At 26.6% G+C, this 13,364-nt stretch overlaps 1 protein-coding gene across 2 annotated transcripts in view; it reads left to right on the top strand.

Moving 5' to 3' along the window:
* Window positions 1–13,364, top strand: part of LOC102681980 (heparan sulfate 2-O-sulfotransferase pipe) — a 44,489-nt gene that overhangs the window by 22,917 nt on the left and 8,208 nt on the right. Inside the window, exon 4 of one of the 2 annotated variants that reach the window (XM_006613217.2) lies at window positions 9,424–9,494. In XM_006613217.2, the coding sequence (XP_006613280.1) occupies window positions 9,424–9,494 (71 nt within the window). Of the gene's footprint in view, window positions 1–9,420; window positions 9,495–13,364 lie in introns of both variants that reach the window. The other variant, XM_006613216.2, reaches the window with a different exon arrangement.

Below are 13,364 nucleotides of genomic sequence, written 5' to 3'. Positions count from 1 at the left end.
AAAAAAAAAAAAAAAGTTTTTAACATTTAGATACATTTTAAATTAAGTTAAATTAAATGAGATGAGATCGTTTATTCAAGAGTTGTTAGGATGATACATTTTTGTAAATAATTATCGAAATTAAAAATATTTCATCAAGTTATTTACCATTTTTTTTAAACTATATTAAAGATTGTAATTAGAATTTTTATGGTAAATATTTTCACTTTTCGAAAGTGAAACTTGTGGAGAATTTATAAAGACAAGAATGAAAGAGAAAATACTTATATATGTAAACGAATTTGTAAATATGCTCTGGAAAAATTTACAACTTTCCTGGTAGATAAAAGGCAATTGATTCAACGCGAAAATTTAAACAATATATCATAAAAGTGCTTTTACATCGTCGATAATAAGCTTTCTCGCGTTTTGTTTGTAGTTTCTCTAAAATAAACGATTCTATTTTCTTAACATTGTTTACAATATGATTTTGCGGGAATTTCTTCGTTCAAAAAATTAAAAATATTTTAATTTTCTTTTGTCTTATGAGATTGGAATTGTATCAAGCAAGATGATGCGGAATATTAAATGTATAACATTCAATTATAAGTATTAAAGGAAGGAAAACAAGATATTTTGTTCAGGAATACTAATATCACAAAAATTTACAATAATTGATATTCATTATTTTAAACACAGAAGAACAAAAGCTACAGTATTTTTCATTACATATAAGTATCAAAATTTAAAATAAAAAAGTTAAGTGCAGAATATTTTATAATCAAAACTTTAGTTCAATGATTGATATTCAATTCTAAGCATTGAAAGCATTGAAATTTTGTTTATAGCCATCATGAAAATTTGGAATAGAAAAAAAAGATAAACGCAGAATATTTTATTCAAAATATTCAACGAATATAATAATTGAGATATCTCGTTCATGACGATGCATAAGTGATATCTCTCGTCCAAAATCGTTTAATCGCCCATCATTGGTTCACTAAATAAAAGCGTCGTGATTGCGAGGATATTGTTAACCGGCGATCCTCTTGGCCATTCACTCGAACGATTATCCTCCCTTCTTTCCCTCCATGGCTGGAACAATGAGCGTTTTCCATTTTTTCGATTTCTTCCGCTTTGAATTGGCGCGCGCTCGCCCACGTCCGCTTAAAGGGACTTCCGTCGCCGTTATGGAAATCCGCCAATGCAGTTTGCACGTCTCGAGCCGCACCTGATTAGCATTGAACGGGAACAATACGAACGGCAGGAGCCACTTTCGCGTTTCGTTGTTTTCAATCCGTCCCTTTCAATTGACGCGCCTCCATAGGTTAGGTTAAGTTCTTTCAATTTTGTTTTTGTAATTGTGGATCGCACATTGTCGTTCAAAAGTTTGAAAAAAAGTATCAAAGATCTCGTGTTAAATTTATTTATTAGAACGTTTGTTTGAAAATTTAATAGATAATAAGATATATCTATGCTACATTAAAATTAAATAATAATAATGGAATATTGAATAGATACAAGTTAACACTTGTATTTTTTTTTATTATTTTTAAAAAAAATTGGAGTATTTCTAATTTTTTTTATTTAAAATAATAATATTAATCTTAATAAATTACCTCAATGTTTTTAATATTCATATATTCAAGATTTTATCTCAAAAAAGAATAAAGATGTTTGCGCACAATATATATTGTCCGAGAAAAAATAATCAACTGCTATAATAATTGAAATTAACTTAAACAAAATCGAACAAATATCGTTTTCTCGTCTAATTAAAGTTCGTTGCTCGTCGTCCGCACGGTGACTGACCCTTTGCATCGATCGGCGTCGACCTTAATCGTGACAGGAAGTTTCGTGACCGATACAGATACGGATTCAGCGGCGAGATAGGTTGGTAGCCGTGCTCGAACCCACGATGGCGTGGGCGTCGAGCATCGATCCTTCCATTCGTGTCGTTCAAACCGGTGAGTTCTCTCGATCGGGAAAAAAAAGAAAAACGATATATATTCGCCTACGTATCGATGATGATGAATAATGTGTCCTCGATTATTCGTCATCACGATCGAAATAACACGTCCTTCGTTCCTAATATCTCGTTTCTTCGTCGTAGATTTCAAGATAGTTCGAGAATAAAGTGTGGTTATGGAAAGAGATCAGTAAGAAAAATATCGCTGAAATAATTAATGCAAAGAAAGATCGATCGATGTTTATGATAGAAAAAATGAAACGTTGAGTTTGGAGGATGCAGGATGCGTTTTCAAGATTAATGCTTTTTGATGAAGGGATATTTAATTCCTTGTCTAATAGTGTTGAGTCACGATATGAGAATTTATATTTAGCACAAGAAACTTTTGAGTTGTTTATTTGGAAGTTAAATAAAAAAGAAATTGAGATATTTTTGATAAAGAATTTTTACGTTTTCTAAAATAGTTAATAATAGTGTTAAAGAAAAATGGAAATTCAAGATGAAAGAAGAATCGATTGAGAGTATTTTTAAGAGTACTTTTTACAAATTTCATCATTCTTTAATTTTAATATAAGATATAAGATAATTTAAAATTTCTAAATTGTTGGAAATAGCAGGAAAGAGAAGATGTGATATTTTTATAATTAAAAAATTTTTATGTTTTACAGAATATTTGTGATTATAAAGAAAAGAAAAATTAATTCAAGATGAGAGAAGAATTTTGAATTTTTTGAATTAGTTACATTTTTTGATTTTTAAAATAAGTATCCGCATCTTTAAAATAGATATCTATAATTAGATATATATCCTTATATAAGAATCTATAAATTGATATTACATCTTGAAATTTATTAAGTTCTTCAACTTTTCAATTTCGAGTCTCTCAACTAAACTAATCTAAAAGGACAGATGTAAGAAAATCGATAAAATTTAAGTCTCGTTAATTTTTTCTCCTGTGTAATGTATAAAAACATGGAACAAAATGTGTTCGAAAGAAGTAACATTTTATACGTATTTCTAGACATGCCTATTCATCCATAAAATTTCAAAGGAAACGTGCTTTCATACGTAAGATCCATGACCAGTCGTATCGAATTCCAAGAATTTTTATCATTAATCGATCTGTTCCAATCTCTCGAGGAAGAACGTGAAACATTTCACGGTCGTGCAAGCTGAGTCTGATCATAAGCTGATCTAATCTACTGGAATCGGTAAGAGTTTTTCAATATTTAGCATTTTCTATCTTCTTAATTTATGAGAGTCTTCACGTTTGTGCCATGAGTGCCGGCAATATTTTCAGAAAATTTATTCCGGCACGGATAAAGTATATAGTAACACGTAATTTTATCGACTTCGTGAGAGATTTTGTTGAATGAAATCTTGATGAAGATATTTTTATCTCTTTTGCAGTGAGTGAATTTCTTTTTTATTGGATAAGATTTAAAAATTAATGTTTTAACTTTCTTGTGAATCTAGAATAAAAATGATTCATTGGAGAATAATGATCAATTTATTTAATAGATCTAGCGCAGATATCTATGGCACATGAATTATAGATTATAGTAATTTTTTTTATATGTCATAATGGAAATAGAAAATTTGTTTTTATACAAAAGAAATTAAGCTATTAAAAATTATCTAACTCAACAGCAATTTAATAATAAATATTATTTATATATTTTTATATTTTTTTATATATATATTTCCTAAATATATATATATATATATATATATACAAAGAATTGAAAATGAAATAATACAAGATAATATTTTCTTTTAAAATAATTCAAAAAAATAAAATTTATTTATAAAACTAACGAGTTATAAATAGGAATAGCAATGATAGCAAAATACAATTAATCATAAAAATGAACTAACAAAAAAGATAATAAATAGAAACTTATATGATATAATTCTATAAAATATAAAAATTATTTAAAAACAAATATCATCATTTTTAATTATGTTATTTTTAATTATATTAAAAATGATAAATGAATAAGAAATAAAAAATTTTCTGCGAGATGAAGCACGATTAAAATGTATATAATTAAATGGTAAGGTAGTGGCAATTAAAAGGATAACATAGCGAAACCAGTAATATCCGTAACATCTGTAATTTTCATAACCGACGGAAGGTAATCTTTCACTTCGATAAGTGGGAAAATGATAATTGCCTTCCCAATCTTTTTTCCGTAATTACTCACCTATGTATGTATTGCGAAAAGGAGATCTCGACGAAAGGTTAATCGACTGTAACAAGGAGTATGTAGCAAGGTTAAACAGAAAATTGTTAATGCGTTCTTCATATCCTGCACGATCTGTGACTTGGTTCAGTAGTCTATTGGCGTGATGCAATTTATTTAACGTAATCATTCGTGAATCTTTTTCGAAAAGTTAAATCGCGAATAGATCTATTTACATTTAATTATTGTTGTGATGATTTTTTATTGTAGCAAAAATGTGTTTGCTAATGTAATTGAATTTATAATTTACATTCTTAATGTGTGTCAATATTTAAAATTCTAGATATTTCGATTTTTATTTCTAGTAATTTCCTGTAATTTTCTAGTAATAAAATTTAAAAGGAAAAAAGTTTTCTTGACGAAGAAAAAAAATTGATACAGTTTAAAGAAAAGGAAAGAAATAAATATTTATAATAATAAATAAAAATATCTTACAAGTCCATCAATCAGGAAACTAGAAATCTAGATGCTTTATGGGAAAGTGCTAATTTTCAATGATCGGTGAACGGTTGATCCACGAACGAAGGAGAAAGCAAAAAGCAGAAGATTCTTCGCGTAAGCAAAACCATTCAAGCCACCTTTAATTAAATCATAAAGTATTTTCCTCTAATGACCACTATAATTTCTCGAAATTCCTCATTTCGCGCGATTAAATGTCTAATTATCTTTCGACAAAGATCAAGAGGTTGTTACCGGTTTCGGTCGAGATTGATTCAATTCGATAACCAATCGCTGCTATACTTGGGGCCATGAAGACTGACCAACTTCATGTTGCAATTCTATCCTCGCAATTAACGGAATTGAAATTAACCGTTCGATGAAAACACCTATGGCGAAGATGTAAGATTATGATAGAGGTTATGTTTTATTTTTTCGAATTTCAATAAATATTCGTTATTGAATCGATAAAAATTGTTTGTTATATCGTAATGTATGATTTGCGATGTATGTAATAATTAAGCACTTATTATTGTTATTTGCATGAAATGAGAATATATTATATTTGAATTTTATGATTTTAAAAAATATTGTTATTTACGTATTATGTTTTATTAATTTTATGATTTTAGAAAAATTAAATTTTATAGGAATTGAAGAGAATTAGTTAAAAAATTCTGAAAAATTTGTTTATTTGTTACGTGAACGTGACGAGAAAGAGATAGAAAGAAATATTATTATTATAATTACTTATTTAATGAAGAAAGAATTGAAGATTAAGAAAGAGGACTAATTGAGTGGCAAAGAAAAAGAAAATAAAGACATTCATATATTAATTAGTAAAGATATTGTATTTCAATTATTATGGAATACATTATCTTTAAAAAATAATATGTAATAATAAAGAATGATGAAATCTTAAAACATTGATATATTCAATTGCAATGGCTTTCTTTTATTTTTAGAGGAAGTGTATTATGTTCCTTGAGAAAAAAAAGATATTCGTTCTAAGTTGATGTGAAATTGAAATAATGAAATGTGTAATTTAATTCTTCTATATTGTATATTAAAGTTCTTATAAATACACGGTGGAAGAATAAGTGTTTAGATCGTAATGAAGTCTGAAGATAGAAACAGCAGATTGAAATTTTTACTTCCTATTTTTATAAGAAGAAGAAGAAATACAATTAGATTGCACGATTAAACACAGGATTAAGGTAATAAAATGAAATTATTGTATAATTAATTATTGTATAAAATATATTAATATTATTATAACGAATTGATTTTGATAATTAAATTGCTATTTATCATATCAGTATTGATTATCATTAATTTTAAATTTAACTTGTGGGAACATTTTTATTTATTTCAGGAATCAATTAAAATTCGAAGAAACACTATAAAATACTTACAATAGAACTTCATTTATTGAAACGAAATTTTTATCGATATAACTAAGTGAAACTCATACAAATTTCCTATCTTATTTTTATTAAACTTTTCCAGGAAACGTGACAAGTAGAAAAGAATTTTTCATATATCCAGCTTTCTCTTTGAATAAAAATTCGATTTTACAAATTGTCATTAATATTTTGGATTTCGTTACGTTTTACAATTTTTTCTATCAAATTATTATCTATCATTGGATACTTTTTTTTAATTTTTTGTGCGGTATTGGATGTAAATAAGAAATGAAGGGAGAATGAGATTCTTCTTTCTCCGTAATACCGTATATTCTATTTTTATCTTGCTTCATCTAGGTTAAACTCAACAAAAGTAAATTCAACAAATCTCAATCGAAATTTTTCTATACCAACTTTCACGGTTTTTTTGACCTCCACGATTAATCCTTCAAAGATACCGTATTAAATACATTAACATTTTGTATAATCCAAAAGATAAGATGATTAAATATCCATTTATTCGAACAAAAACTTCAGTTATTTGAAGAAAAATTTAAAAATAGTGAATTCTTACTATACGAACCTATCATATAAATTGCTCATTCTTTGTCGGCTTTTACATATATAAATAGAATTCTATTGTAATTTATAATCTACTTCGTGTCTTAAGAAAAATAAATAAATTTCAGAGAGATGACAAAAATATTACGTATTCGAGGCACGATACAAAACGAGTACAAAAACAGGCAATTTACAAGAAAGAAAGCGAAGAGACGTTGATCCTTGTTTCGATCCATCTCCCGTTTTATTTCTTTTTGTAACGATGGGAGCGGCAACTTTCTAGATGACCGACGGCAACCTCGAGGGCCCTCGATTGCGCCTCGGAAGATCATTGATCTTGGCCAAGAATCTTGCCGACCTCTTAATCACCGCCATCGTTAATCTGATTTTCGACGTGTCGTTAAAAAGAAGTGTTAATGGCATGTCGCTTTTTTTCTATCTTTTTACCTTATTTTTATCTCCGGTCCCAAAATCTTTTTATTCTTTGGATTCTCTTTGAAGATTTTATGACAAATGCGCATCATTCGCATTGAAATAAAATTGGAACGTTGTGAAAAATTTTAAGTATTAACATAAAATTAATCAATTCCTCTTTGATTGAAATTTCTAATGCATTTTCCATCAAATCATTTGTAATAGTTTCAGTTTCACGTGTTCGTTCAATGGAAATAAAACGGATCGAAAACGAGCTCCGACTAGCATTGCTCTCGATCGGTATTGTCATATCGAACAATATCGACAGAGATACACATTGCATGTGTCTTACGTTTCTATGCCTTATAATGTCTTCATCACGATTCAATGTTACGTTAGTTGATAGCTAATAGCTAATAGCTTACTACTTATAACCCGATTGCTAGAGAGACTCGCTTTGTAAATCGAAACTCTTTATAACTTCGTGGTAATCGTTTTAGAATGGAAGCAGATCATTTAAATACAAGAGTCTCTGTTGAATCGATTGATCGAGACTAACGAGTTTAATTTAAGAGTTGGTGCAATTAATTAGGAATGATAAACGCATATAAATTGTGAATAGAAATTATGTTTGTGCATTATGTTTATGCAAATTTTATTAATGAGTTAATCTATTGTTTTAATTTGATTTCTTTTTTGAAATAGATATCTATCCTTTTTGTATTGATAAATGGAAAATATTAGAGGTAAATATTTTTTATTTATTAAGAAAATAATTATATAAGTAATTTTAATGTTTTCATTCCATTATATTCATTCATTATCATTCCATTATGTTGTAAAATTATAAATATAAATTATAAATATTAATAAAATTTTTTTAGAGGTAATAATGAAAAGTATAAAATTATAGAATTGCATAAATAGAATCAAGATTTCTTCATTCCTAGGAAAAAGAAATTTGACCCTGAATCATGCATGTCAGAATTGCAATTCCTTTTAATTTATATTTATCTATAAATTCATAATCTCATCATCTTCATCTCTTATGGATTTAAAGAATAAATATAAATTTTTTTTTCCTATAACTTAAATAGATATTTTTTACATATAATCCTCTTTCTGTATGATCGTAATATTACAATTTATATTATTTGACTCGTCTAAAAATAAATTTAAATAATTTAAAAAAAAAAAGAAAAAAAAATCATAGAATCGAATTATTGCATCATTTCCTCCTTTTAACTTTCAGATTGGAAGAGAGAAAGGATTATTAATGCACTTTTAACTATTGAAAAATAAACGTGCAAAGATGTACAAATCTTCTGTTGAAAATTTAATATCAAAATGTTACATAAAAAGAAGGGAGGAAGAAGATATTTCAAGTACTTTTATGTTCTGCACTATTTTAACTTCCATGTTATTTGAACTCCCATGTGAAAATTATTGGGACGAGTTCGAAGACACTGATTACGAAAAACTAGGAAGAAGTGAAACTCGTTTGACTTTCATATTTACACCAGATTCGCGATTTTCATTTCAATAATCAAATCTGAAGTGTGTGACCTTTGATCATAAACCATAACACATGATTTCTTATGAAGAGGAGAAAGTCTTCCCTAGAAATATCAACCAGATTCTTCCTGGTGAATGTCGATTAACTTGTCGATTTTTTTTTTTTTTTTTAATTTATTTAACTTAATAATAGCTATATCCGATTAAAACCAGTAGTGATAATGGAATGTGAACTTTCAAATTTCATCATCTTCATCTCTTATGGATTTAAAGAATAAAAAAGTAGAAGATTTAATTTCTCATCTCTTCTTTGCTGCATTCTTTTCAGTGAGTTTTTAATCTTTCATGAAGATACATACTGTGATAATATGCATTATAATGTGGATTATATTTTTTGTTTTGAAAAAGATTATTTGAGATTTTTATTTTTTAGGAATTGGAAGAAATTTTAAAATTATCTTTTTTAAAAGTCTCTAAAAAATATGTAATAATTTATGATATAATTAATATTATATAGATCGTAAAATGACTTGTTTAAAGTGTTGAATTGAAAATAATCTGTTAACAAGTTTATACCTCGTTTAAACCTGTGGCAATAAAGGCTGAAAATATGGTTGAATTATCCAAGCATCCTTAATATTTTTCTGAAACAGTCGTAAAAGCGGTCGTAACTTTTATCTTTGGGAGAAAAACGAAGATGGTTTGAAAAATTATGAATTGCTCACATAAAAGATCATTATTTACCTTTATATATTTTATAATAAACAATGATTTTCTATTAATTTTATTGAAATATTTTATTGAAGTATTGCTTTATTTTTATTCTATGTATTTTTCTTGCAATTATCTTCTAATTATTTTATACCAACGTAAATTCTATTTCTCGTTCCAGAAGGAGTGCAAACTGATTCTAGTCCAAGTGGAATCGTCCATTATCCAAACAGACATCGTATATTCGCAATAAAGGTACATTCTTTTCTTAATAATTTTTTTTATAAGGATTATTACAATCGTTTATTCTTATATTTATTCGTTTGTGCTTCTATACAGGATGTTAATGTGTTCGTGGAACAGTTTTAAAAAATCGGTTGCAGAGTTTCGAACAAAAGAAAATTAATATACAAAAATATCAATATTAAAGTATATTTATTAATTTATAAGTAATTTTATATTTTATATTTTACTAATTTCAATTTGGATATTCGCATTACAATTCTGATCTTAATAGAAAATAGACATAAAAATCCATAGCAATTAAATAAAGACAAAAATAGTTATGTTAAAAGTATTAATTAATTTATAAACAATTTAAGTTTTGTAAAGATATGTGATACAGTTAAAAAAATTAGTATTCTAAAATATCAATTAAAACATATAACATTTATCAATGTTCAAGAAGCTGTGAAGGATTCTAAAATTATATATTTTAAAAATAATCTCTTACATCAGATATGTATAAATCTTATGAAGTGATAGAAAAAAATAAAATAAGAGAGATTTTATATTTTCAATATGGGAATTCACATAGAAATTCTTATGAATTGATTAAACTAAAAACTTAATTATGATATTTATGATATTTATAAAAGGTAAAACAAATATTTATTTTTCATTGTACAGTAATTTTTATAAAAAAAATCTAATTTTTTATAAATATTCACATTATTTATCACTATCAGCTTACTTTGCTATATAACTAATAACTATTCATCATCATTTATGAAAAGAAAAATATTGAAATAAATTAGTTCGCGAATAAAAACGTTCGTGTAAGAAGATAATAAGAAGCATAATCGTGAGTGAAGAAGAAGAAACACGGGATGCACTAAATTGCAATTAGTATGCTTCTCGACAACACCGTCCAGTATCACTTCCCTCATTATGCACCAACTCTTTAATTAAAATCCTGCTCGACACTGAAATCTTTTTCGACCTTCTTCTTCTTCTTCTTCTTTTTCTTCTTCAATTTCCTTCCATTTCCAAAGTAGCTTCTTGTATTTTATTTCTTTTTTTTTTCTTTCTTCCAATGTGAGAATAATTCTCCGCACGGTTGATGAGACGTGTGTGCAATATTAAAATCCAGAAATCAGGTTGCAATTGATCTTGATGATGCGTATCTAAATCGGGTTAATGATAATTTCAACATCGAACTAAAGTGATTAAAAATGAATGAAAATTGGAACGAAATCTGTATAAAAACGGTACCTTGAATTCAAAAAATATTTGTTAAAATTATTTTATTCGTTTTTGCAAAATTTTTAGTAATAATTAATTGGATCAAAATCTAATTTTTAAATATAGAATACAGAAATTTTGCAGATTTCGAAACTTTCGAATTCTAAAATACCTATCTATTATTCAAAATTGAAAAAAAGAAGAATCTAAAATGCGATAATTAATTGCCATGTTTTAATTCCGTTTTTTCTTGTGCGGAATTTCAATTATCGTATAAAAGCAATCATATTTATTTTTATATCAATGTGTGATATCAAGTAAAAATTTTGTTTAAATAAGATTAGATAAAATAAGATTCCGCTATTTTTCTATTCTGACTAGTATTTAATTTTTTCTTTTTTTTTTTTTTTAAGTTTATTTTATCAAAAAGTTAAATCTTGTTTTCTGAAATTTTTCAAATTTAATTTTATAGTCAATAGTAATGATAATCATTTATTCGATAATTTATCTGATTGAAGCATTTTGTTATTCAATACCAATATCTTAAATTTTCAACAATTCTTTCTTCAAAACAAATCCTTTGCAAGATCTTGTTGGAAATCCGCTCATACATAATTCGAATTTTGCGCCATCTATTTTCAGAGAGATCAAAACGTTTCTTCTTTTTTGAAAACAATCGTTTCGTCTTCTTTTGAAAACATTTTTTAATATTTTATTCCAACCAGCAACAATTGATTCGATTGAATCGCTAAAAATATTATTTACATCTCTGTGAAACAATTCTCGGAACTCAGTGCATAGTGAATTGTCATTGGGCGTTTAGATTCTATCTGGTATGTATGCATATATCTATATATATACGCGATGTCTATCGAATAAACAGTCGAAGAGTACATTGACCGATCAAGTGAATAGACAGATAGCTCAACTTCTCCTCAGGAAGTTTATTCCAAGTTATCATCACTTTATCTAACAAAAAAAAAATTTTCTTGGGAAGAATTTCATTCTATACATTTTGTATCAGTTTCGTATCAAAATCATTCGTGAATTTACAGGTTAGAAATATATTAGTTTATATACTAAAGATGAAATCGTGATATTCAAAAATTGAAAAAATCTTTTTATGCAATTTTTTAATGTTTAGATTTAAATCTGGATTTTATATTTTCTATAATTTTTTATATTTTTGCCAGAATTTATTGTTGGATATGTTTTTTTAGCAGGATTGTTGTGGAATGTGTTGTCGAATACTAATAATAAAATAATAAAACTTAAATGGATTGGAGATTTTATAAGTTTATAGTATATTAAATAAATATACATAAATAATAATGATATATATTATTTTTTTTTTATTAATGTTTAATACACTATTGTAAAGTTAGATATAAGTTTGACAGAAATATAAATAGAAATTAGAATTAAAAAATCAATTCGATCACATAAAAGATTTCCAATCCTAATTAAATCAAAATTTTTTCCACATTCTTTTCGTCAATTTTATATTTCAACCAAACTTTCGATATTCACTAGAAAGATCTCAAATCTAATTCGCATTAACGAGAACACGCGGGAAATCCTTAATCGGATAACGCATGGGAATAGAGACTGCCCGTGATGATCCTTCGACTGCGAGCGGATCATGGAAACGCGGCTTCAGGCTGCAATCAAGCGAAACAAGTGGAACAGATCATATGCTCGGGCAAGAAGTATCGATATGATCGATGTAGTATCGAAGATATTTATTACTTTTTTTTCTGTATTCTTGTCAGAACATCGATAATGTTAGAAAATTGTAGTCGATTTTCTTGGCTTCGATGATTTTCGAGAATGTATTTTGTTGTGAAAAAGATAATAAGTGTTTGTATTTATACATACATAAAGTGAATCGACAAAGACAATCATCTTAATATATTCGAAACCAAAAAATATTGATTTTGAATAAAAAAAAAAAATAGTTAATAATGCATTGAAATTCAAAATACAAAAGAAAAGTTGGATATGTAAAAAACTTTTTTTCATTTTTCATCTTTTCATTCTTATTTTTTGTCTTGAATGTATTAAGTTAGGTTAGATTAAGTTTCTTTAATATTATTGTTATTAATATGAATTTCGATTATAATATTTTAACAGAATTTAAATTATTTTATCAGAAAATATTTTTATATTATTAAGATTTATTTATAAATTTAATTTATTTCGAAAATTTTATCTATTCAGCATATTTCTAAATATCTATTCACGCGTTTCAAGTATACGAAAAGTTCGTTCACCTTTTAAAGAATCTGTATATCAAAGTACCGTGCAGAAGTAAGTGCTATACAATTTGTAATAGTTATTTAATGAACTGTCTTTGTACGGTCATAAACGAAAGAGCTAGTTTTTAAAACATAAATAGTGCTACACACATCCGTTTCCTTTATGACCTCCCTGAAATAATTACCAAAGCAAGTTCCTTTTAAGTGCATGTTTCTTAATTATTGCAGAAGATGGCTAAGTTTCTGAAATAAATCATCAGAATAATTATCCATTACATTATATTTCTCAAAGTATTTTTACTAAACTACAAATTCAAGTTTCGTTTCAATTAAAACAACTATAATTTAATATCGTGATATAAATTGAAAATGTAGATGAGCAAAATTGATCTTCACTCTCTAC

Source organism: Apis dorsata, unplaced genomic scaffold, assembly GCF_000469605.1.
Source record: "Apis dorsata unplaced genomic scaffold, Apis dorsata 1.3 scaffold_137, whole genome shotgun sequence".
NCBI classification, from domain to species: domain Eukaryota; kingdom Metazoa; phylum Arthropoda; class Insecta; order Hymenoptera; family Apidae; genus Apis; species Apis dorsata.
Note: the sequence above shows the minus strand (reverse complement) of the source record. Positions and strands in the feature narration are given on the sequence as shown.